This window comes from Lepidochelys kempii, chromosome 2, assembly GCF_965140285.1.
Source record: "Lepidochelys kempii isolate rLepKem1 chromosome 2, rLepKem1.hap1, whole genome shotgun sequence".
NCBI classification, from domain to species: domain Eukaryota; kingdom Metazoa; phylum Chordata; order Testudines; family Cheloniidae; genus Lepidochelys; species Lepidochelys kempii.
In genome coordinates, this window is record NC_136381.1 from 191,349,987 (window position 1) to 191,374,890 (window position 24,904).

General features: G+C 43.1%; 4 protein-coding genes across 5 annotated transcripts in view; 1 reads left to right on the forward strand and 3 right to left on the reverse strand.

Moving 5' to 3' along the window:
• Positions 1 to 24,904, forward strand: part of ACAD11 (acyl-CoA dehydrogenase family member 11) — a 60,132-nt gene that overhangs the window by 23,099 nt on the left and 12,129 nt on the right. The window contains exon 13 of the mRNA XM_078851736.1: positions 1,051 to 1,195. Coding sequence (XP_078707862.1) covers positions 1,051 to 1,195 — 145 coding nt within the window. The remainder of the gene's footprint in view (positions 1 to 1,050; positions 1,196 to 24,904) is intronic.
• ACKR4 (atypical chemokine receptor 4) lies at positions 6,134 to 10,171 on the reverse strand. Of its 2 annotated transcripts, none has more exons than XM_073333239.1 (2): positions 10,083 to 10,171; positions 6,134 to 7,362 (listed from the first exon to the last, which is right to left on the reverse strand). In XM_073333239.1, the coding sequence occupies exon 2, from the start codon at positions 7,352 to 7,354 to the stop codon at positions 6,290 to 6,292; it is 1,065 nt and encodes a 354-aa protein (XP_073189340.1). In that variant the 5' UTR covers positions 7,355 to 7,362; positions 10,083 to 10,171; the 3' UTR covers positions 6,134 to 6,289. The 2 variants fall into 2 exon arrangements, with proteins under 2 accessions (XP_073189340.1, XP_073189339.1); XM_073333238.1 differs by lacking the exon at positions 10,083 to 10,171 and adding an exon at positions 8,049 to 8,134.
• The window catches only part of DNAJC13 (DnaJ heat shock protein family (Hsp40) member C13), a 131,857-nt gene continuing 117,259 nt past the window's right edge, over positions 10,307 to 24,904 (reverse strand). Inside the window, exon 47 of the mRNA XM_073333222.1 lies at positions 10,307 to 10,384. Within this exon, the coding sequence (XP_073189323.1) occupies positions 10,371 to 10,384 (14 nt within the window). The 3' untranslated portion in view covers positions 10,307 to 10,370. The remainder of the gene's footprint in view (positions 10,385 to 24,904) is intronic.
• On the reverse strand, positions 14,878 to 22,415 carry LOC140907391 (zinc finger and SCAN domain-containing protein 32-like). The gene is made up of 3 exons (XM_073333240.2): positions 20,378 to 22,415; positions 16,127 to 19,081; positions 14,878 to 15,542 (listed from the first exon to the last, which is right to left on the reverse strand). Exons 2-3 carry the CDS (start codon positions 16,678 to 16,680, stop codon positions 15,485 to 15,487), a joined length of 612 nt encoding a protein of 203 aa, XP_073189341.1. The 5' UTR covers positions 16,681 to 19,081; positions 20,378 to 22,415; the 3' UTR covers positions 14,878 to 15,484.

A 24,904-nucleotide genomic window follows, 5' to 3' on the forward strand; every position in this document is an offset into this window, starting at 1 on the left:
ACAGGTATAGGGCCAAATCCTGAAAGGTGCTAAGTGCCCCCTGCAAGTCAGCGGGAGTTTAGATAATCCTGCATCTTGCAGGATAGGATATAATCTCTCTTACTGCTGTGTTTCCAAAGGGGAAGAGGTGTTTTCACCTAAGATTTGGAAGGAAATAGAATATTGATGAAGCAGACTGAAGGGAGGTTGTTCCAAACAGCAGGAGCTGCAAAGAAAAGACTGTTGCTCTATCAGTGATAACATTCTATGAAGAACTCCAGGATCACTGGCTTTAGGAGGATGTAGAGAATGAGAAGGACCCAGATTTTCTCCCCTGCTCTGCTCTCTGGTAGTAGAAAGGGGCCAGAAAAAAATCTGTGTCTCACCAGCTGAGAATTCCTTTGTCATGAGGGTGTCCTCAGATGGCATAGAGTTTATACAATCCCACCCTGTCCTAGAATAGGGTTTGCCTGCATCTGGCACTTACCAATTAATCTTGGGACCAGCTTGAGAATTAAGGAGCCTTAACTGGCTCCCTGACTGTACCCTGCCTCCAGCAGTGACTGGGATGAGCAGAAAACCTGAGCCAAGGTCTGTGAGATAAACCAGAACAAGTCCACACAGGGTTTTAAAAACAACAAATTTGACTGGCTGTTGAAATTAATTCTTTATCCAGGGCCCTGAGGTACTTCAGACATAGAATAAGGCAGCTCCATGTCCCAAAAGCCTTACAATTAAATAGACAAATGTTATAACTAAAGCTCTAATCACTTTTTAAGCCATATTTTTCACAGTGAACATTACAATTGTGTTTTCAGAGCAAACTAGCTTTCTAATGACTGCACAAAAGTTTCCACATGGCCCTAATTATGACTGCATTTTGAAATGCTTGGTCCAGAAGTGTTGAGAGATTATTAGAGAGCATAGTGTCAGTGTTTTCTGCTTTAGCCTTGAATTACACTTTTTATCCCCACCTCTTTTACCTTCTCTCCAGTTTTTTGTTGTATGACGTTTGTATAAGCAAAACCAAAATTAATAGTAGTCTCCTCCCATAATATATGAATAATGGATCTAACTGCAAAAACACTGTTCATGCTCATAAATGTGTTTTGTACAGAGCCTGATGTCGCTTCGAGTGATGCCACCAACATGGAATGCAGCATTTGGCGAGATGGAGATAGCTACGTAATCAATGGCAAGAAATGGTGGATCAGTGGTAAGTACAAAGCTCATCATTCTAGAACAATGAATTTATGCTTGAATTCCTTCTAAACATGGTGAAACAAAAATAATTTGCGTTCCAGTTCTGAGAAGTTCACGTCTCTCTTCTGTGACCAGGGTGCTGGATTGTAAAACAGTGGGGAAAGTGATATTCAGGCTTGGTTTTAATTCATGAAACCCAAACCTTCATTCTGTTAGGGATGTGTGCTGTTGTTTTTTTGTACCCTTTTACTCTGGTTTTTTTTTTTTTTTTTTGGACCCTTTTAAACCCTTCCAGAAGCTATTGAGCTGCACTGTACTCTTCTAATGTATCTTTTCATCAGATGACCCATGTATTTTAAGCTTTGTCCTGAGGCTTTCTTCATATTTGGCAGTTCGTGCATGGAACGGGGACACTATGGAGAGCTATATAGGAGCTTATTTTAAGTCATGCTTCCCAGGCTGTTTCTTTATAAAAGCTACTACTTTAGACTAGGCTTTGGTGCTGATGCATTAGCCCTAGTCTGAATGCTTCCTGTCTCACTTCCTAGCTAGCTTTATGAGCTGGTAAATATCCTTGAAGCTACAGTGCAAAAACTTTACCAAAGCATTTAAATGAGTAACAGCTACAACCTGGATATTCTTATCTTGAGTCTCTCTATTCAGTGCTATAGTACACTCGGGCCTGGTCTACACTGGGGGGGATCAATCTAAGTTACGCAATTTCAGGTACATGAATAATGTAGCTGAAGTCGACGTACTTAGATCTACTCACCATGGTGTCTTCACTACGGTGAGTCGACTGCTGTCAACTCCACTTGCGCCTCTTACTCCGGTGGCATACCGTAGTCAACGGGAGAGCGCTCGGGTTGATTTATCGCATCTAGACTAGACATGATAAATCGACCTCCGCTGGATTGATTGCTGCCCGCCGGTCCAGCAGATAGTACAGACATACCGTCAGGTTTACTAAATAGGGCTCAACTGCTATCCTAGATCCTACCCTCAGCATGGCTGAGCATCTGTTTCTCCACAAGCTGGTCTGGAAGCAGTTAATTGGTGTGATTTTAAAATATTGTAAGGGGGATCACAAGGTGAACCTTGCAGTGACAAATATTATTCCTGTCCTTGATAGCTGGGGAGGGATAGAGGAATTCTGCTGTCTCTGCACTAGTCTTTCTAGCCTTAAACCAGCACAGACAATGTAATGTACTATAAAGAACATTTTAACTCACCATTCAAAAAAAAGAAAAAAAAGCATGAATGTAAAATGTATCCCAAATTACTGCAAAGTAACTGAAGCAATGACAGTGCTGTGATTAACTATGATTTTAAGTAGCAGTTCCAAGCTCATAGAAAAAAAAGATCATTTTCTTTTTGTAGACTTTCCAGAAATACATATGCTAAATACTATATTCCAATATTGCTTAATGCAATTCTAGTTTACATAAATTGCTTATATTGTAGGCTTCACTGTTGTATTTTTTAAGTTAGCATCTAATCCCAGGAGATTCTGATAATGAATTCCCAATAAAATCAACTAAATTGCATTTAAATAACCTTGTTACTGTATTTCTAGAAAATCTGCAAACAGAAAACCATCGGTCGATGGGACCTGAGGGCACTCAGCACTTTGCAGGGCAGGGCCACAAATATGGTGTAGTGATATCTATACTGACACTAACTGGAATGGAGCTTGAGTGTTACCTATGTGTGGGGGGGTTGGGGGGATGGAGCTACATAGTGAGATGCATCCACAGAGTTTGCAAATAGCTCTAATAATTTACTAATACAGTTTGACCTGCAATATCTAGAATCACCAGTGGATGGAGGGCTCTCTCTCGGCCTAATACTTCAGGGACTGAAGTGAAAAGGAAACTTGTCATATTTGTCACCTTCCAAAATGGGAGTATCACTGGTTGATAGCTGCTGTTATCGCAACATAAAAAAGAAGATTGTCTCTTGTCTTCTCTTTAATCTTACACAGGTTTCTTACAGTCCATAAGCTTAAACCTACAAAGCATGCCTGATGATTTCTTGTATACCTATTAAGAAAAGGAGTACTTGTGGCACCTTAGACTAACCAATTTATTTGAGCATAAGCTTTCGTGAGCTACAGCTCACTTCATCGGATGCAACCTGTATACCTATTGTTAGTCTGAACACACAACTCACACTTCTCAAAATAGAGTGACTGGGTGAGGTAGTAGCTTTTATTGGACCAGCTTCTCTTGGTGAGAGAGACAGACAAGGTTTCACAGAGCTCTTCTACAGGTCAAAATAGTGCATTTGGGGCCTATCCAAAGCCCATTGTAATCAATCCAGAGACTTCCATTAACTTCAGTGGGCTTTGAATGATGCCCTATGTTGGAGCCCAGTGATGACTTGAAGTGTTTGTTTTTGGAACACCTTTCGAAATGCAAGTTGCTTGAAACAGCTTAATTTTTCAACAGATTGCAAATACAAAAAGTGTGGCAGAGATTTTTACTTCTCCATATATTATAAATCTAATATAAAATATTAGATTTACTAATAAAAAGCAAGGATATAATTAAAACCAGAAGTGAATACAACCGGGCCACTATTTTACAGTATCACCTTTATTTTTATGTATGTATGTCGTAATTACCACAGCATCTACTTCATGTGGAAATGCCAGGCCCCTTGTGGGGAGGTTGCCTTAGAGCGCTTTCTTCTGTATAGACTTAAATTCTTGTTAATATATTGATTACACTGCTTTTAACATACACCAGGCTAGATCCGCTGTAAATCGTGGAGGTATGCCAGTATGCGCCAGTTGAGAGTGAAGCCCACAATACATGCATATTACAGATGAAGAATGTTAGATATCTCAATGCATGTTAGTTTCACTAGGATGAGGCTTTGAGTATAAATAAAGGTTGTTTTATTTATATGTTTTTAAAAAACTCTCAAAATTAGCTACTGGGCACAACACCAACTCCTTCGTTTTAGCATCTCCCCAGTAAAACTGACTGGCAGAATTGCCTTGCAGCAGCGCAGGTAATGGTTTAGTGTCTCTACACTGGAGGCCACAAAGCCGGCCTTTCATCTTTCGCCAACGTACATATCTACCTTCCTGCTCTCGTGAGCCCAATCTTTTCCCTGCTCTAGCTTCCTCATTTTTTGTTTTTTTTCCCCCTTCTTCCTAGGGCAGGGAACTTACGTTGTAGCCAAATGACCAGCTACCTTGCCCTATGCTCACAGGATTTGCTGACTGATTAGCCACCTTCCTTAATTCAGGGGGTCTGTATTCATTACCTTATTTTCTGCATCAAATACATATGAATGTCTTGAGAGTGTTGTAACGTGGGGTGCGTAGCCAATTAGATTCACCTTTGTTACCAAAATCATCCTCTCAGTGAAACTCATGTAAACAGACTACAGAGAGTAGAAGGAAACTGAGTATTCTTTAAACATTTACATGTAACAATTAAATGGACAATTAAAAAAAATTGTCTGCCTTCTAGCTATCACAGGCCAGTACTTTTAATCTCACTAATTCCTTCCCTAAGGACCATGACTGTATCCTCTCATGAACTATTGAGTATAAATATGCTCTTTCTTCAGCCACTTATTTATACTCTGTGAGCTAAAGCTAGAGAGATTGGTGCCTGAAGTGCACCTGCAAAATGTCCATAAATGCATGCAATACATTTACAAATCAAAACTAATTTTCTATAACACAGTATAGGGCTACATGTTCAAAATTAGGTCATAAGTGTCACTGATTGTTGCATCAGTTCCCAAAGCATTTTATAGAGGTCACAGGAAATGTGAATTGCCTTGCAGAAAATGACCAAAATGAGGCTCTGAGTAATCTCATACGAATATGGATTTAAAACCAAAGATTTGGCATGTGCCTATAATAGGAAAAAGGACTCATTGCAATCTAGTGCAGGCAGAATATAATTAAAAGGCATTCTGTGTTACAGAAAAGGAACTCTTTTAAACATGCCACACACATTTGGAATCATAAAACACTGGACCATAGCTTGCTATTTACTGCTGCTTCTGTGAAATACTAGAGATAAACTATCTGTGAAGTGACAGCTGAGGAAAAACAGAGTTGCAATTTCAGACAAACATTTTAAATCAGTAGGAAGACCTGAAACAGTTTTGAGAAGCAACTCTGCAGGGTTACATTTTAAAGGACTGAAGATTATTAACTGGGGCACAAAATTCAGTGTCATCGTGTGTGTGTGTTTTTTTCCCCCCTTTTTACATGTTAAGTGTATATTTGTTGTGATTAGCATACCAGTGTGTAGTCCATTCACTCCTCATTTAATTAATGGCCTAGCGCTGTGACCCTTTAAATGGGGGGAGGGGCGCAAACTTTTTGGCCTGAGGGCCACATCAGGATTGCGAAACTGTATGGAGGGCCGGGTAGGGAAGGCTGTGCCTTCCTAAACAGCCCAACCCCCACCCCCTATCCGCCCCTGCTCCTTATCCCCTGACTGTCCCCTCCCAAGATCCCACCCCCATCCAACCCCCCCTTCTCTCTGTCCCCTGACTGTCCCGACCCCTATCCAGCCCCCCCAACCCCCCGTTCCCCATCCCATAACCGCCCCCCCTAAAACCTCCGCCCCATCCAACCATCTCCTGTCCCCTGACTGTCCCCCAGGACCCCCTACCCCTTATCCAACACCCCCGCCCCCTTACCATGCTGCTCAGAGTGGCAGGACTGGCAGCCAAGTCACCCAGCTGGAGCCAGCCGCGCTGGTGGCGTGGCTGCAGGGGAGGGGGCACAGCAGTGGAGAGGCTGGGGGCTAGCCTCCCCAGCCAGGAGCTCAAGGGCCAGGCCGGATGGTCCTGCAGGCCAGATGTGGCCTGCAGGTTGTAGTTTGCCCACCTCTGCTTTAAATCCCACTTTTTTCAAGCGTTGTTTCCATTACCTTTACTATATGGTTTTTGGTCTTATTCTATTTTGAACTGCTTTGCAACATCTTGGCTGGTTCATGTGTCAGAACATCACTTCAGATTTGACTTGCAGAGTAACATGGATGTTAAGTTTCATCAAAGAGGAAATAGCTCTCAGATGTGTTATAATTGTTCCCTTCTGTTACACTGGGTAGAGAGGGTGCTACAGTTGCTATATTGTAAAGCTACTTGTTTCTTCTGTGTGGCCGTCAAAATTCATAGAAATCTCTTCAGTTGGTATATTGCGACTTCTCCTCCAATGTCCAAAATTTTTTGCTATTTTCATAATGTGCATTTTAAGAGAGTTTCCCATAAGGACGTACAAGATTGGATTCAGGCAGCTGTGAAATAAGGCTATACTCTTAGTTATTTGGAGGGCAACATCTATAGTTTTACTCATGTCACAGTCTGTAATCAGCAAGTAGATGACGTCTATGGCTCGCCAGAACTTGACTACATTGTAAGGCAGCTGAGTGACAATGAAAACAGCCACTACTGTCAGCAGAACTTTGAGGGGCCTAGATTTTTGAACATTTGGAGACCTCAAGAGTGCTCTGGCAATAGCTGAGTAGCAGGTCAGCATGACGAGGAAGGGTAACACAAACACTAGCATGACTTCCAGGATTTGAATGGTTGCTTTAAGGAGTGTTCCCAAATCCATTGGAAATACAGGAAAGCATCCATACCGGTCACTGTTTTTCTTGACTGTGTTAAAAATCAGTTCAGGAATGCTCAACAAAATGGCAACCAACCAGACACCGATACAGGTTACGCTGCATTGCTTTCCACTTCTATGGTGACTTTGGATTTTGGAAATGGCATTATATCTATCCACACTGATACAAGCCAGAAACTGCATGCTAGAGCTGAAGTTCATGGTGTATAGAGCAGAAGTGACCTTGCACATGATGTTTCCAAGCACCCATCCAAGGACTGCATTTGCAGCCCAGAAAGGGAGGGTGAATAGCAGTAACAGATCAGCAATTGCCAAGTTGATGATATAAACATCTGTCTTAGTCTTTGGTTTCTTGCAGTAGGCATAGATTGCCACCACTAATGAATTTCCTGCAATTCCCACAATGAAAGCCAGTGAATAAAACACAGGTAGGAACAACTTAGTGAAATTTCTCACCTCCTCTTTTTCACAAAGCATTTCATACTGAGTGTAGTCAAAGGTGAAGTTTGATTCACTGTTGTCCTCATAATAGTCCATTGAGGTATTTTCACCCTGCTCCATGGCAAAAGCTACAAGACAAAAAACAAATCCAAGTTGATTGCATGTTTAAAGATTGTCAGTGGGCCCTAGAACACGTTAGGGTTTGTATAAAGATCTAAACTAAATACAAGTAAAAACTAATACTATGAATATATTTGAAAATAGTAAGATATTACCCCAAACAAGCAACAGAGCTACAGCTCCTAGGGGCAGGGAACCGTGTCTTCCTATCTGTTTATAGAGCACCTAGCACATCTGAGCAAATCAATCCTGGCTGGAGAGTTAGGGTGCTATCACAATACATACACTGAGAAGGAGAGCTACCTGTTTGAAACCGAGGCAGACCTTGCTAAGGGGTGCCTGCAGTTGTATATTTCAGCAGGGGTGTGAGTGTGTGTGTGTGAGATTTGCCAGGTGCAAGTCAGCTGCTTATGGGAGGTGGCTGCTTAAAAACAGTAGAGCAGAATTGGCCCCAATTCTGGTCATATTGAGTTCATTGGTGCTCTGCATGAGTGCAGGGTCCACCTACACGGATCTGTTTGTAGAATTGATAGTCTGGGTATGTCTCCACAGCAAAAGCTAGCCTACCCAAGTTTGCTTGAATCCAGCGAATGCACATAACAATAACAGTGAGGACAGTGCAATGCAGGCTTCAGAACAGGCTCGCAAACAGAGTACGTATGCAGGGCTGCACTGTCTTTACTACTATCATTACCTGTGCCAGATGTATTCAAGCTTGCTTGTGTAGGCTAGTCATTGTACAGCTTTTGCTGTGGAGACGTACCCTCTGAGGCAGTCTCAGTCCTGAAGAAAGAAAGGAAGCCACCTATTAGTTTTCCCAGTAAACTATGCACAGACAGTTTTGTATCTAGTGAGAATTTTTAAAAGTCAGCAAAATTGTTCAAAACCAAAAACTTCAGTAAATTTCAAAGAGTTATGCTGACAGATTTACTTAATGATTAAGTACAAGTACATGCTATAAATAGTCTCATCATGAGACTTTCTTATTGCCCTTTAATCCTAAAGTTTAGGAGATACCATCTCCAGTTTGCATCTTGTAGACAAATCACTTATTACATTTTCCCTGTATCCCATTCCCAGTTCCTATACCTATATAGAATTACTCACTTGTTGAAATTCTATCTAACGTAAATAGAGACTGCAAGATCCTGTAATGGCCCATTATCTGGAAATAAACTGGACTAATGCTAGCCAAGAGCAGAAATTTGCTAAATAGAGCAAACATATTTTCTCTGGTACAATGTTTCAGAATATTAGTGTTAAACTTATTGAAAACAGATGCTAAACTGATATCTGGCCAGTGGGGTTTTTGAAACTTGAAAAAACACACACAACTTTGGCTGTCCTTATAGAAAACATCTGCCAAATCCTTACTCAGAATATTTATCTGAAAATCTTTTAAAAATATCTTTTCTGAAAATAAAAGTTAAATTGTTGTTAATGTCATGTGCAAGGTCTGAGTGTGTGATTAATCAAGTTGGAAACTTGAATTTTAAAAAAATTGATAAATGTTAACATTTTCATTTGATACTTGAATCCAAAAATTGTTTCCCTGCCTGGTCCTGAAACTGCTCTCAAATTAATAAATGCTGGTTATTTAATATTGATGTTTTGGTTAGTTGGTTTTGTTTTTAATCCTTAACCTCTGTGAAATGTTGGCTGAAAAAAATTCCAACAGATTTCCTATTCTGGACTTAAAATGAGAATTAGGTTTTTTTTATACGTCTGTCATCTGGTATTACTGTGTAGTTAAGTATACAGTATAGAAGATAAAGTGATTCTATTCATTTTTATTTTGTTTGACAAAAGACAGATACTACTATATATATTCTACCACTGGTAGTTTCTATCTATCAGATGTTTGAACAACACTAATATTTTTGCAATTACATAGCGCGTTCATTGGAAGAATTCAAAGGTAGGAATTAGTATTTCCATTTTACCAAAAAGGAAATGGAGGTCCGGGAGATTAAGGTACTTGGTCAAGATTAGACAGCAAATTTGAAATATTATCTAGGTTTCCTGACTCCATGCTCTAAATATTAGAGCTCATCTGGAAATAATTAATCGAAGAGGATTATTAGCAGATTTTCTTGAGGGCTAATAAAAAGGGAATTTAAACAGTTCCAGGAAAACTGACATTTTTGTTAATGCATCATAAAGCAGGGAGGCTTGTAGGGGAGCATGTTCAGATAGCTGATATAGTTCTGTGTTAAATAATTGCTTGATGCTGCACGGTGGCCGTTTGTCCCTAAAACAAATATTTCTTATTCTTGAGCAACATTCCTATTCATAGACATGCATTGTTTCTAGTATGAATACTAATATACTAATTTGCACATCTTATAAAAATGATTACAGAAGTTACCTTTTTGGTATGAATTCAGTATTACTCTGCATGTGTGGGTAGGCAGCGCTCTGTACGGGTTTTGTGCTCACCACTACGATTAACTATGCATAGTGAGAAATGTACAGATTTTTCCTTCTTCCCTCCCCCCGGATTTGACATTACTGTACCACATGGGCAGAAATCTATCCCTAATTAATAACACAACTTTCAGAATTGGAGTTGATTACTTGGCTCAGTGAAATCCTTATACTCTGTAAAAGAAACTTCAATAACATCCACCAAGAAGAAACTCTCCAGTCCTTCTAGCTACAAATAGGCTCAGTATTACACTTCATGTACAGCTAAGTAAATACTAAAATTTAAATAAAGAGAACTGACCTGTTTTTTTGTCGGCAAGCTGCTAGGAGAAGCTGAAGTTTGGAAGTTCCACAGTGGAATGTTCAGTTCTGGTGTGACTCACCCTGATCTTTTTCGTCCTCTTTCCTGCACCACACCCTTAAAGTGAACCCAACTGTACTTTCATTTTAATTTTCCTGTAAAAATCCTGCTTTCCTGGAAGCCAGTTGTCACTTGTGAGCTTGAGTAACAAGTTTGCTACTTATGTGCATGTTTAAACCAGAACAGCAGAGTTCTCTGGAAAATCAGCTAGTGGCATTCAACTCTTGTTTAGGTATGATTCCCTAAAAGGGATAGGTAAACATTTTGAATCTTTACTACAATACACTAGAACAAAAATAATGTTTTTGAAGCATCCCCTCTGTGATATATTGTGTACAAAATTAATAACAAACTTAACAACAACTCACTCTCTTAAAATGTGAAAAATAAAAACAGGTTCATTACAAGGGGAACCTTTTGGTGAGGTTAACAATGTTAACAATGGTAGTGCTGCACCTTATTTGGCTGTCTACAATATTTCACATACAAATGTGAATGTTTCCAGTGGGTCCCCACTTCTACAATTTATTAAGGGATAGTAGGGGATGTTTTATTGGTTCTTTCAGTTTGGCCGTGTGCAAGATGAAATAAAGCCAGAAGGCTGGTGTGCAAATAGTGGAAAAGCCAGTGATATGTTTATCTGCCAGGACTGAGGAAGAATTCTCAGGCCCTGATGGGCAATGGATGAGGCCCTGAATGAGGCTGGAGCATTATTATTATTTAATTATTTCTCCAGGGTCTGAGATGACCTGGGCACTTGCCAGAAACATAAGCTGATAATGTCCTTGCCCAGAAATGTTTATAATCTAATTTAATCATGACCCCACAAGTAATGTATCAGTTAACAATAGTGAGAGAGAGAGGCAGATTTATTTAGTTAGGAGGTCATGTGCAGTGTTTTGATCATCAACATTATGGCAGAGTGTCTATTCTCAAGAAGTTACAAAACAGGAGAGTCTTGCCCAGATTAGCTCATCTGGCCAACCTCATGACAGTGATGCTGCTCTTCTGTGTGTATACAACATCAGCAGCCTCCCACACACTTGAACAGATTTTATTCTGCCCTGTCATTTTGTATCCTGTAGCAGTTCAATATTTTACAGTAAATGGCATACAGGATGCCAGACAGCGAAAGCAGTAAGCAGGCCAAGGCTTTGCTTTTTGGTACAATGGATAATTAGTAGCACTTGCCATGTTCTGCCTGTGCTGATATCTGTCTAATGTGTATTATAGGTTCCATCTTGCAAAATGGAAGGCTAGAGCCAGGTGTAGCAAACATTGTTTCAAGTCCTTTTTACCTGATTTGTACTGCATAGAAAGAAAAATAGGAGGGGAGTGGAATTTCCAACTTTCAGAGAGAGTCCTGCTATTGCTTAGACACGTTGCTTGTCTATAGTGCCTTTCATCTGAGACATCAAAGCACTTCACTCACATAGTCTAAGAAGGAGGAGATTTTTTTAAAGGCACTTAGGTGCCTAACTCTGGTTGACTTTCAGCACAACCACTTCAGACAAGGAATGCCGTTGTTTATGGGCGTGATCCAAATCCCCCTTGAAATCACTTGGAGTGTCTCAGATCAGAGCCTAAGAGTCCACAATACCACTAGACTGGGGATGTTTAGTCTACGGAAGAGAAGAATGAGGGGGGATTTGATAGCTGCTTTCAACTCCTGAAAGGTGGTTCCAAAGAGGATGGATCTAGACTATTCTCAGTGGTAGCGGATGACAGGACAAGGAGTAATGGTCTCAAGTTACAGTGGGGGAGATTTAGGTTGGATATTAGGAAAAACTTTTTCACTAGGAGGGTGGTGAAACACTGGAATGCATTACCTAGGGAGGTGGTGGAATCTCCTTCCTTAGAAGTTTTTAAGGTCAGGCTTGACAAAGCCCTGGCTGGGATGATTTAATTGGGGATCGGTCGTGCTTTGAGCAGGGGGTTGGACTAGATGACCTCCTGAGGTCCCTTCCAACCCTGATATTCTATGATTCTAGACAACCAGATTAGGACTGGGAAAGAAAACTGCCATGTCCATTTGAAACTGCAAGGAGAAGATAGCAATGAGAGTTGACATTTAGCTAAAATGGTATTGTTAGCAATGTTACTGGCCAATAGGCAGACTCTGGAAAAATCTTAATTTGACAGACTATGCGTCTGACTTCGCAAAAGGTGGAAGCTGGAGTTCCATCATGCTTAAACTCTTCAGACTCGGCTTTGGAAGACCATGGGGTAGGGCCCCTTTCCCAGATGGGTGGGAAAGTATAATACCATGGTAGCATAATCTAATACAACCTTTAGGGTATGTCCACACTACGAAATTAGGTCGAATTTATAGAAGTCGGTTTTGTAGAAAGCGGTTTTATACAGTTGATTGTGTGTGTCCCCACACAAGTGCTCTAAGTGCATGGAGTGTGTCCACAGTACCGAGGCAACCGTCGACTTCCGGAGCATTGCACCGTGGGTGGCTATCCCGCAGTCTCCACCGCCCATCTGAATTCTGGGTAGAAATCCCAGTGCCTGATGGGGCTAAAACATTGTCGCGGGTGGTTCTGGGTACATATCGTCAGGCCCCCGTTCCCTCCTTCCCTCCATGAAAGCAGGGGCAGACAATCGTTTTGCGCCTTTTTTCTTGAGTTACCTGTGCAGACGCCATACCACGGCAAGCATGGAACCCGCTCAGCAAACAGTCACCGTATGTCTCCTGGGTGCTGGCAGACGTGATACTGCATTGCTACGCAGCAGCAGTTAATTGCCTTTTGGCAGCAGATATTGCAGTGTGACTGGTAGCCGTCATCGACATAGTCCTGGCTGCTCTTTTAATCGGGCGCCTGGGCAAACATGGGAGTGACTCTACCAGGTCATTTCCCTTTTAAGTTTTGTCTCGTGGCGATTCAGTCCTACCAGCAGTGCACTGTCTTTTAACCTCCAGCCAGTAGAAGATGATGGCTAGTCATCATACTACACCATCTTCTGCCGAGCACCCAGGAGATGATGACGGCTAGCGGTCATACTGCACAGTCTGCTGCCAGCAAGATGTATAAAGATAGATGAAGTGGCTCAAAACAAGAAATAGACCAGATTTGTTTTGTATTCATTTTCTCCTCCTTCCCTCTGTGAAATCAACGGCCTGCCAAACCCAGTTTTGAGTTGTATCCTTGAGGTTTTGAGTTGTATCCTTGAGGGGGCTATTCAGTTTCTCACAAAGCCACCCCCTTTGTTGATTTTAATTCCCTGTAAGCCAACCCTGTAAGCCATGTCGTCAGTTGCCCCTCCCTCCATCAGGGCAATGGCAGACAATCGTTCCACGCCTTTTTTCTGCGCAGACGCTATACCACGGCAAGCATGGAGCCCGCTCAGATCACTTTGGCAATTAGGAGCACATTAAACACCACGTGCATTATCCAGCAGTATATGCAGCACCGGAACCTGGCAAAGCGATACCGGGCGAGTAGGCGACGTCAGCGCGGTAACGTGAGTGATGAGGACATGGACACAAACTTCTCTCAAAGCAGGGGCCCTGGCAGTGTGGGCATCATGGTGCTAATGGGCCAGGTTCATGTGGTGGAATGCCGATTCTGGGCTCGGGAAACAAGCACAGACTGGTGGGACTGCGTAGTGTTGCAGGTCTGGGACGATTCCCAGTGGTTGCGAAACTTTCACTTGCATTAGGGCACTTTTATGGAACTTTGTGACTTGCTTTCCCCTGCCCTGAGGTGCAAGAATACCAACATGAGAGCAACCCTCACAGTTGAGAAGCGAGTGGCGATAGCTCTGTAGAAACTAACAACGCCAGACAGCTACCGGTCAGTTGGGAATCAATTTGGAGTGGGCAAATCTACTGTGGGGGCTGCTGTGATGCAAGTAGCCAACATAATCAAAGATCTGCTGATATCAAGGGTAGTGACCCTGGGAAATGTGCAGGTCATAGTGGATGGCTTTGCTGCAATGGGATTCCCTAACTGTGGTGGGGCCACAGACGGAACCCATATCCCTATCTTGGCACCGGAGCACCAAGCCGGCGAGTACATAAACGGCAAGGGGTACTTTTCAGTAGTGCTGCAAGCACTGGTGGATCACAAGGGACGTTTCACCAACATCAACGTGGGATGGCCAGGAAAGATACATGACGCTCGCATCTTCAGGAACTCTGGTCTGTTTCAAAAGCTGCAGGAAGGGACTTTATTCCCAGACCAGAAAATAACTGTTGGGGATGTTGAAATGCCTATATGTATCCTTGGGGACCCAGCCTACCCCTTAATGCCATGGCTCATGAAGCCGTACACAGGCAGCCTGGACAGTAGTCAGGAGCTGTTCAACTACAGGCTGAGCAAGTGCAGAATGGTGGTAGAATGTGCATTTGGATGTTAAAAGGTGCGCTGGCGCAGTTTACTGACTTGCTTCGACCTCAGCCAAACCAATATTCCCACTGTTATTACTGCTTGCTGTGCGCTCCATAATATCTGAGAGAGTAAGGGGGAGACGTTTATGGTGGGGTGGGAGGTTGAGACAAATCGCCTGGCTGCTGGTTTTGCACAGCCAGACACCAGGGCGGTTAGAAGAGCACAGGAGGGCGCGGTGCGCATCAGAGAAGCTTTGAAAACCAGTTTCATGACTGGATAGGATACGGTGTGAAAGTTCTGTTTTGTTTCTCCATGATGAAACCCACCTCCCCTTGGTTCACTCTACTTCCCTGTAAGCTAACCACCCTCGCCTCCTCCCTTCGATCACCGCTGTTAGAGGCAATAAAGTCATTGTTGCTTCACATTCATGCATTCTTTATTCATTCATCACACAAATAGGGGGATAACTACCAAGGTAGCCCAGGAGGGGTGGTGGAGGAGGGAAGGAAAATGCCACACAGCACTTTAAAAGTTTACAACTTTAAAATTTATTGAATGCCAGCCGCCTTGTTTTTGGACAATCCTCTGTGACGGAGTGGCTGGTTGGCCGGTGGCCCCCGCACCGCGTTCTTGGGCGCCTGGGTGTGGAGGCTATGGAACTTGGGGAGGAGGGCGGTTGGTTACACAGGGGCTGTAGTGGCAGTCTGTGCTCCTGCTGCCTTTCCTGCAGCTCAACCATATGCTGGAGCATATTGGTTTGATCCTCCAGCAGCCTCAGCATTGAATCCTGCCTCCTCTCACCACGCTGCTGCCACATTTGAGCTTCAGCCCTCTTTTCAGCCCGCCACTTACTCTCTTTAGCCTGCCACCTCTCCTCCCGGTCATATTGTGCTTTCCTGCACTCTGACATTGTCTGCATCCACGCAGTCGTCTGTGCTATGTCAGTGTGGGAGGACACCATGAGCTCAGAGAACATTTCATCATGAGTGCGGTTTTTTTCACCTTCTAATCTTCACTAGCCTCTGGGAAGGAGAAGATCCTGTGATCATTGAAACACATGCAGCTGGTGGAGGAAAAAAAAAGAGGCAGTGGTATTTAAAAAGACACATTTTCTAGAACAATGGCTACACTCTTTCACGGTATACCTTGCTGTTAACATTACATACACAGCACATGTGCTTTCATTCCAAGGTCGCATTTTGCCTCCCCCCACCGCGTGACTACCCCCTCAACCTTCCCGCCTCCCTGTGGCTAACAGCGGGGAACATTTCTGTTTAGCCACAGGCAAACAGCCCAGCATGAACGGGCACCTCTGCATGTCCCCTTAAGAAAAGCACCCTATTTCAACCAGGTGACCATGAATGATATCACTCTCCTGAGAATAACACAGAGATAAAGAACGGATGTTGTTTGAATGCCAGCAAACATACACTGCAATGCTTTGTTGTACAATGATTCCCAAGTACGTGCTACTGGCCTGGTGTGGTAAAGTGTCCTACCATGGTGGGTGGAATAAGGCTGCCCTTCCCAGAAACCTTTTGCAAAGCCTTTGGGAGTACATCCAGGAGAGCTGCAAATGCCAGGGCAAATAATCATTAAACATGCTTGCTTTTAAACCATGTATAGTATTTTAAAAGGTACACTCACCAGAGGTCCCTTCTCTGCCTGGCAGGTCCGGGAGGCAGCCTTGGGTGGGTCCGGGGGGGGACTGCTTCCAGGTCCAGGGTGAGAAACAGTTCCTGGCTGTCAGGAAAACCAGTTTCTCCGCTTGCTTGCTGTGAGCTATCTACAACTTCATCATCATCATCTTCCTCGTCCCCAAAACCTGCTTCCGTGTTGCCTCCATCTCCATTGAAGGAGTTAAACAAAACGGCTGGGTTTGTGGTGGCTGAACCCCATAAAATGGCATGCAGCTCATCATAGAAGCGGCATGTTTGGGGCTCTGACCTGGAGTGGCCGTTTGCCTCTCTGGTTTTCTGGTAGGCTTGCCTCAGCTCCTTAAGTTTCACGTGGCATTGCTTCGGGTCCCTGTTATGGCCTCTGTCCTTCATGCCCTGGGAGATTTTGACAAATGTTTTGGCATTTCGAAAACTGGAACGGAGTTCTGATAGCACGGATTCCTCTCCCCATACAGCGATCAGATCCCGTACCTCCCGTTCGGTCCATGCTGGAGCTCTTCTGCGATTCTGGGACTCCGTCATGGTCACCTCTGCTGATGAGCTCTGGCCAGCGTAGCAAGCTGCAGGTGACCATGCAAACAGAAAATTGAAATTCAAATGTTCGCGGGCCTTTTCCTGTCTACCTGGTCAGTGCATCTAAGTTGAGAGTGCTGTCCAGAGCGGTCACAATAGAGCAGTCTGGGATAGCTCCCGGAGGCCAATACCATCTAATTGCGTCCACAGTACTCCAAATTCGACCCGGCAAGGCCGATTTAAGCGCTAATCCACTTGTCAGAGGTGGATTAAGGAAATCAATTTTAAGAGCCCTTTAAGTCGAAAAAAAGGGCTTCATCGTGTGGATGGGTGCAGGTTTACATCGATTTAACGCTGCTAAATTCGACCTAATCTCCTAGTGTAGACCAGGGCTTAGGGTTTAAAAAGCAGTAGGGCACTTTAAAATAAATAAGGGTGGTGGGCTTTTAAGGAGTGGAGTAAACTTTTTAAAATGATACTGAACTTTGTTTAGCTTACTGAGTGTGACCGGATGTTTTTGGCTAAGCATAATTTATTCATGTTTCAAGATACATAAGCAGTGCCCACGCAGAGCGCTTGTTGCCTTTGCTAAAAAGCTGAACGTGCAGCTGCATCAAAAATAAAGCCAGCAGCCACTCCTTGTCTCCAAAACATAACCAACCACAATAAATCAAGCCCAACCAGCACTACATCCCCCATATATGCTAGCCCTTCTTACGCTCCGTGCGTCCTAAAAACCTGGGGAAATAGTTCAGCCTTGCAACACGACCTAAAGATTAACAAATTTGGGCTATTTTGAAACAGGAGGTGAGAGGAGCAGGTTCCAGCATTCAGGACCCCTCAATGAGAACAGCTTGCTTTCTTACTCTTACAAGCTGCAGCTCAGATGCCTCTGCTGACTCCACATGGCAGGGTGGCACAGGGAAGGAGGTAGTCTCTCAAACATGCAAATCAAAAGGCAGGATAAATCAAAACCAACATCTTAAGTCCACCTGAAAATCAGTAGACAGCCAGGGCAGTTCCAGAGCACTGATGGCATCTGTTTGGGGCAGCAAACTGTTTAATAAGGGAGCTGCCACATTCTGCACCAATTTCAGTTTCGGGGTTGAATTCAGACATGCCAAACCCGTGAAAAAAAATGCAGAAAGTGGGCTTGTTTTTGGCTTAATTGGCTTCTGAGTTGCTTGTTGGCTAGTTTTAGGCTTTTAGGTTGTTTGTTTTGTTGTAGCTTGTTGCTGCTTTTTTTTTTTTTTTTTTGATCGGCTCCCGGCAAGCAGGGGCAACGGGGGGAGAGAGTTAGGGGGTGCACAGCAGGCCCACCACAGTCCCAGACTGCAAACCGGGGGGAATCTACTCACACAGAGTGTCGGGGTTCTTAAGGATTGGCTTGTTTTGAAATGGGATTAGCTTGATTTTTGGCTTATTGTGAAAGTCAAGGTGCTTATTTACTGCGTGAAAGTTGGCAACTGTAGTTGAATTATAGCTGATCCAAGTTTGTGTGTGTGTTTTTCCTAACACTGGATTAGTGCATCACTTTTTTGTTTATTTTCTTTGATAGCCCCAGAGAGAAGGTGGTGTTTTTCTGTTGTTAATTTTATCCCTCTTGATTTACTTGACCTTTAGAAAGATCAGAAATGCCTATTCTCTCCTGGTTTTGCTGGGGAGCTACTGGGACATGTTTAGTCTGAGCTCTATCACCTTAACTGGAAAGGGGAACTGAAGCTTTACAAATGCTGGCTTTTTGTAAAATGGTGTTTTAGTCATTGAAGTTAAACAGGTGGACAGAGTTTTAAAGAGGCAGACTAAAAATCCCTCCCCTCCCAATTGCTCAGCTTTCATTCTCTTGTGATGTTCCCTCTTCACGGGGTGGGGGGGGAGGAGGAGGGGAAAACAAGCAGGTTGTGTTTTTGTTTTTCTTTAAACAAACATACATTCTGGCCTTCTTTATATATCATGAAGAAGCAAAAGAAGGCACAAGCCCAATGTGTTTTGTGCCTTTGCAGACCTCCCACAAAAAGTAGGACCAGATCCAGTATATTGCAATAATCTACTCTTGAGATGACGTAGGCACAGATCACAGTAGCAAGGCCCATAACTGAAGGAAACTATCACAAAATCATTGCCAGATCAGGGGGAAGGGATGGAAACTTTCTTGAAACTAACAGCACTTGGGGCTCCGACACCACCCCCAGATTGTGAGCTCTAGCTACATATAATTGGCAACCACCCCCAGGAACAACAGAATAATTCTCACTGTGGCTTCTGATTGCTTCTCCCTCCGGCCGCCCCCACCCCCCATACAACCTATTCAGCATTACTTTGTACTTATCTGGATTGAGCTTTGAGCGGTTAGCTCTCATCCATGCTCCAATCTCCCCCAAACACTGAATCAGGCATTCATCAGCAGTGGCTGGGTGGGATGAGATAAAAATATAGAGTTGGGTGTCAACAGCTTATCGAAAGCACCACAGCCCATGCTTCCTCACTAACCCTCTTACTGGCTGGCCCTGGCTACATATTGAACAAGAGGGGACACGGGATGGAACTCAGTGGAACTCCACATGACAGCACTTTTAGGAGGAAGAGCTATCACCCAACACCACCCTCTCAGCCGGTCACCCAAGAGCAGCTCTGCCCACTCTAGCTACTGAATCCTAGAATAACAGAGTTGGAAGGGACCTCTGGAGGCCATCTAGTCCAACCCCCTGCCCAGAGCAGGACCAATCCCATCTAAATCATCCCAGCCAGGGCTTTGTCAAGCCTGACCTTAAAAACTTCTAAGGAAGGGGATTCCACCACCTCCCTAGGTAACGCATTCCAGTGTTTCACCACCCTCCCAGTGAAAACGTTTTTCCTAATATCCAACCTAAATCTCCCCCACTGCAACTTGAGACCATTACTCCTTGTCCTGTCATCTGCTATCACTGAGAACAGTCTAGATCCATCCTCTTTGGATCCACCTTTCAGGTAGTTAAAAGCAGCTATCAAATCCCCCCTCATTCTTCTCTTCCATAGACTAAACAATCCCAGTTCCCTCAGCCTCTCCTCATAAGTCATGTGTTCCAGACCCCTAATCATTTTTGTTGCCCTTCGCTGGACCCTCTCCAATTTATCCACATCCTTCTTGTAATGTGGGGCCCAAAACCGGACACAGTACTCCAGATGAGGCCTCACCAGTGTCGAATAGAGGGGAACGATCACGTCCCTTGATCTGCTGGCAATGCCCCTACTTATACATCCCAAAATGCCATTGGCCTTCTTGGCAACAAGGGCACACTGTTGACTCATATCCAACTTCTCGTCCACTGTCACCCCTAGGTCCTTCTCTGCAGAACTGCTGCCTAGCCATTCGGCCCCTAGTCTGTAGCGGTGCATTGGATTCTTCCGTCCTAAGTGCAGGACTCTGCACTTGTCCTTGTTGAACCTCATCAGATTTCTTTTGGCCCAATCCTCCAATTTCTATAGGTCCCTCTGTATCGTATCCCTACCCTCCAGTGTATCTACCACTCCACCCAGTTTAGTGTCATCCGCAAACTTGCTGAGGGTGCAATCCACACCATCCTCCAGATCATTAATGAAGATATTGAACAAAACCGGCCCCAGAACCGACCCCTGGGGCACTCCACTTGACACCGGCTGCCAACTAGACACGGAGACATTGATCGCTACTCGTTGAACCCGACAATCTAGCCAACTTTCTACCCACCTTGTAGTGCATCCATCCAGCCCATACTTCTTTAACTTGCTGACAAGAATACTGTGGGAGACTGTGTCAAAAGCTTTGCTAAAGTCAAGGAATAACACGTCCACTGCTTTCCCTTCATCCACAGAACCAGTTATCTCATCATAGAAGGCAATTAGATTAGTCAGGCATGACTTTCCCTTGGTGAATCCATGCTGACTGTTCCTGATCACTTTCCTCTCGTCTAAGTGCTTCAGAATTGATTCCTTGTGGACATGCTCCATGATTTTTCCGGGGACTGAGGTGAGGCTGACCAGCCTGTAGTTCCCAGGATCCTTCTTCCCTTTTTTAAAGATTGGCACTACATTAGCCTTTTTCTAGCCTTTTACTGCCAACAGGACTGTCAATAACACCTTTTCATCAATGGCCTTGAAGGTAGCCAATAGATCAATAAATATCAGCATGGACACACAATCTTTGTGAGCAGGAGAAGGTAATGTAGGAAGTCCACAGTGCAGTCTGTGGCATATTTGGGTCTGTACCCACAGCAACAAGGGTCAAGGATATTCTGGGCATCTAAGTACTCAGACTTGGTTTGCCCTAACCTTCTCTATAATCTGAACCCAGAAGGAAAGAGTAGATGCTGGACAATACGTAACCAGATTGTAAGTATGAAGCTTTGGCTTCTAGAGCAAGGGTCTCACAGATACTTCCTTAAGAGAAGCTGGTACGTATGCTCTCTTAAGGGAAGAATTGATACTCTTCATCAGCAATGGACTCATTTTATGTCTGTTTTAAGTGCAATTGAGTAAAAGTAGATAATTCTGAACATGTATTTCTTTAGTTTGGAACCACACACAGGGAATTTAGGATGACAGAAAATATAGTGTTGACCATGATCAGCTAACACGTTTTTAAATACCTTCATCTCTGTTCTATGTAAGGTGCCCCATAGTGTTTAAAAACATGTTCGTTAACAAGTGGCTAACCAGACCTCATTGTCCAAGTCTAGACAGAGTTATAGTCTAAACGTTCTGGCCAACTTCCGAAGAAATAAAAATGACAGCTAATTAAAATTTGGCTAATATACATATTGAAATGTACTTGCAGTCAGCCTTCTAAGTCTGCTGTTCCCATTTGTTGAACATTGGGTTTCCTGCACTCTTACTATTAATTCCTGCCAAAATGGCAGTCCCCGCTTCTTTGAGTTCTGTTTTTACTTAATAAAATATAATAAATACCAAATTGGTTTGTAAACCAGATTGAATTCTGGACTTTCAGACGCACAGGAGTCTTCTTTTAATCTCGCCCTGGAACAGAGATCTCTCTCCGATTCCTTACAGTTCTTTTCTAGGATAGAAAAAAAACCCTATGGTTATCAGACCTTCAAACTTTTGAGGGTGGGGAAAAACTGGAAAGCCACTTTTCCCTCTTTCCATGAGGAATGGGAAACTCTGCTTATGTGACTCAGATGTAAGGACAGCAGAGACCATCATCCTCTCGTCTGGCTTCCTGTGCACTGCAGGCCATGGAACCTTACCCACTCACTCCTATAATAAACACACAATATCTGGCTAAGTAACTGAAGTCCTCACATCATAACTTACAGACTTCAGAAGTTACAGAAAAGCCACGATTTACTCTCGTTCAAACCAGCAAGTGACCCATGCCCCATGCTGCAGAGGAAGGTGAAAAAGGCCCAGGGTCTCTGCCAGTGTGACCTGGGCAAAAGTTCCTTCCTGACCCCAAATATGACGATCCGTTAGACCCTGAGCCTGTCAGCAAGACTCATCATTGAGACGTGATAAAGAATTCACTGTAGTAACTCAGAGCCCTCCCCATCTAGTGTCCCATCACCGGCTACTAGAGATATTTTCTACTAGCTGTTGCAGATGGGCCACATGTCACTGTAGGCAATCCCTTCATACTGTCCCCTCCATAAACTTACCAAGATCAATCTTGAAGCCAATTAGGTTTTTTGCCCCCACTGCTCCCCTTAGAAGGCTGTTCCAGAACTTCACTCCTCTGATGGTTAGAAATGTTTGTCTAATTTCATGCCCAAATTTGTTGATGGCCAGTTTATAGCCATTTGTTCTTGTGCTACTATTGGCTCTTAACTTGAATGACTCCTCTCCGTTCTCATAGACATCCTGTGATTGACCAGTACATCCAGGTCTTTCTCCTACTCTGTTGCGTCCACCTGATATGTCCCTAGCTTATAGCAAAAATTCTTGTTGTTAGTCCCTAAGTGGATGACCTTGTACGTTGCACTGTTGAATTTCATCCCATTTCTATTACTCTAGGTTTCAAGGTCATCCAGATCTTCTTGTATGATGATCCAGTCCTCCTCTATATTGGCAATATCTCCCAACTTTTGGTCATCCTCAAATTTTATTAGCACCCTTCCACTTCTTGTGCCAAGCTCATTAATGGAAATGTTAAATAAGATTAGTCCCAAGACTGGTCCTTGAGGAGCTGCATTAGTAACCTCCCTCTAGCCTGACAGTTCACCTTTCAGTATGACCTGTTATAGTTTCCTCTTTAACCAGTTCCTTACCCACCTTTCAATTCTCATATTAATCCCCATCTTCTCCAATGTAACTAATAATTTCCCATGTGGAACTGTATCAAATGCCTTACTGAAATCCAGAGAGATTAGATCTATTGCATTTCCTCTGCCTAGAAAACCAGTTATTTTCTCAAAGAAGGAGAACATGTTGGTCTGCCACCATCTACTTTTTGTAAAACCATGTTGTATTTTATCCCAAATACCATTTACCTCTGTGTCCTTAACTACTTTCTCTTTCAAAATATGTTCCAAGACCCTGCACACAATTGAGGTCAAATGAACCTGTAGTTTCCTGGATCTTTGTTTCCCTTTCTGAAAAATACGTACTATATTAGTAATTCTCTAGTCCTATGACCGCTGAGTTTACGGATTCATTAAAAATCCTTGCTGATGGACTTGCAATTTCATGTGCCAGTTCCTTTAATATTTTTGGATAGCAAATATCTGTGCCCCCCCGATTTGGTCCCATTAAGATGTTTGAGTTTGATTTCCACTTCAGATGGTAATTTCTGCTTCCCTATCTGCATTTCCATTGACCACCTTGCCACTACCCCTAAGCTCCTCAGTACCCTTATTTAAAACTGAGGCAAAGTATTTGTTTAGGTGCTGGGCCATGTCTAGATAATCTTTACCCCATCCTCAGTGTTTAACAGTCCCACTTCTTCTTTTCTTTACATTTATATGGCTAAAGAACCTTTTACTACTGGTTTTAATTTCCTATGCAAGGTCTAACTCTCCTTGGCTTTTGGCAGTTCTCACTTTATCCTTGTGCTTTCTGACCTCCAAGAGGTAACTTTCCATGCTGATCCATCCCTTCTATTCCTTGTAAGCTTTCTGCTTTCTCTTCATAACTTGTTTGAGATGCTTGTTCACCCAGTTTGGTCTGCAACCCTTCCCTATGAATTTTTTCCTCTTGCTTGGGATGCAGGCTCCATATAGTTTCTGCAACTTTGACTTAAAGTAATTCCAAGCCTCCTCCACATTCAGATTCTTGAGTTCTTCAGTCTAGTCCACTTTCCCAGCTACTTCTCTTAATTTTTTAAAGTTTGCCCTTTTGAAATCAAGTACCCTAGTTGCAGACCTATTTTTGTCTATCCTTCCATTTAGTTTAAACTGAATTAGCTCATGTTCATTCAAGCCAAGGCTGCCCTCTACAACCAGTTCTTCTATGAGGTCCTCTGTACTTACCAATACTAAATCTAAAATGGCATTGTATTTTGTTGGTTCAGTGACCATTTGGTGAAGAAATCTGTCAGCTATAACATCTAAGAACATAGTAGCACGTGTCCTGCAATCTGTATCTGGGAAATTAAAGTCTCCCATAATTACACAATTCCTGGTAATACTGATTTCTTTAAAAATATTAAATAGGTCTCTATCCATGTTCAGATCGGATCCTCAGGGGTCTGTAGCATACTCCAAGCACTAACCTCATAGAACCTTTTTCTTCTCCAAAGTGATTTTGACCCAAACAGATTGTTTTATCTGTTCTATCACTTTTAATTTCTTTACAGTCTATCATGTCATTAATATACAATGCTACTCCACCACCTTTATTTGTCTTTCTTTAGCAGCACGTACCCTTCAATACCTGTACTCCAGTCATGATGATTATTCCACCATATTTCTGTTATTGCTATCATATCTGTTTTCACTTCTTGCACTGATAATTCTAGTTTCTCCATTTTGTTATCCAGATTTCTTATATATCTTTGTTGTTGTTGCTTGGCTTTGCCCAGATTCCTCTCCCTATTAGGTATCGTTATTCTACTGCCAGTATAGCTTACTTGACTGTGAGTGCCAATACCAGTGACTTTCCTCTTGATGTCCTCTATTGTTCCATTCTCCGTTGCTGTATTCTGTCTGTCTTGATTTTCCTTGTGATCAGCATTAGAATCAGGCATGGAGATTACTTGAGCATCTCCCAACTGTCTACCCCGAATTCCTAGTTGAAAGCTATTTTAATCAGTTTTGTCAACCTC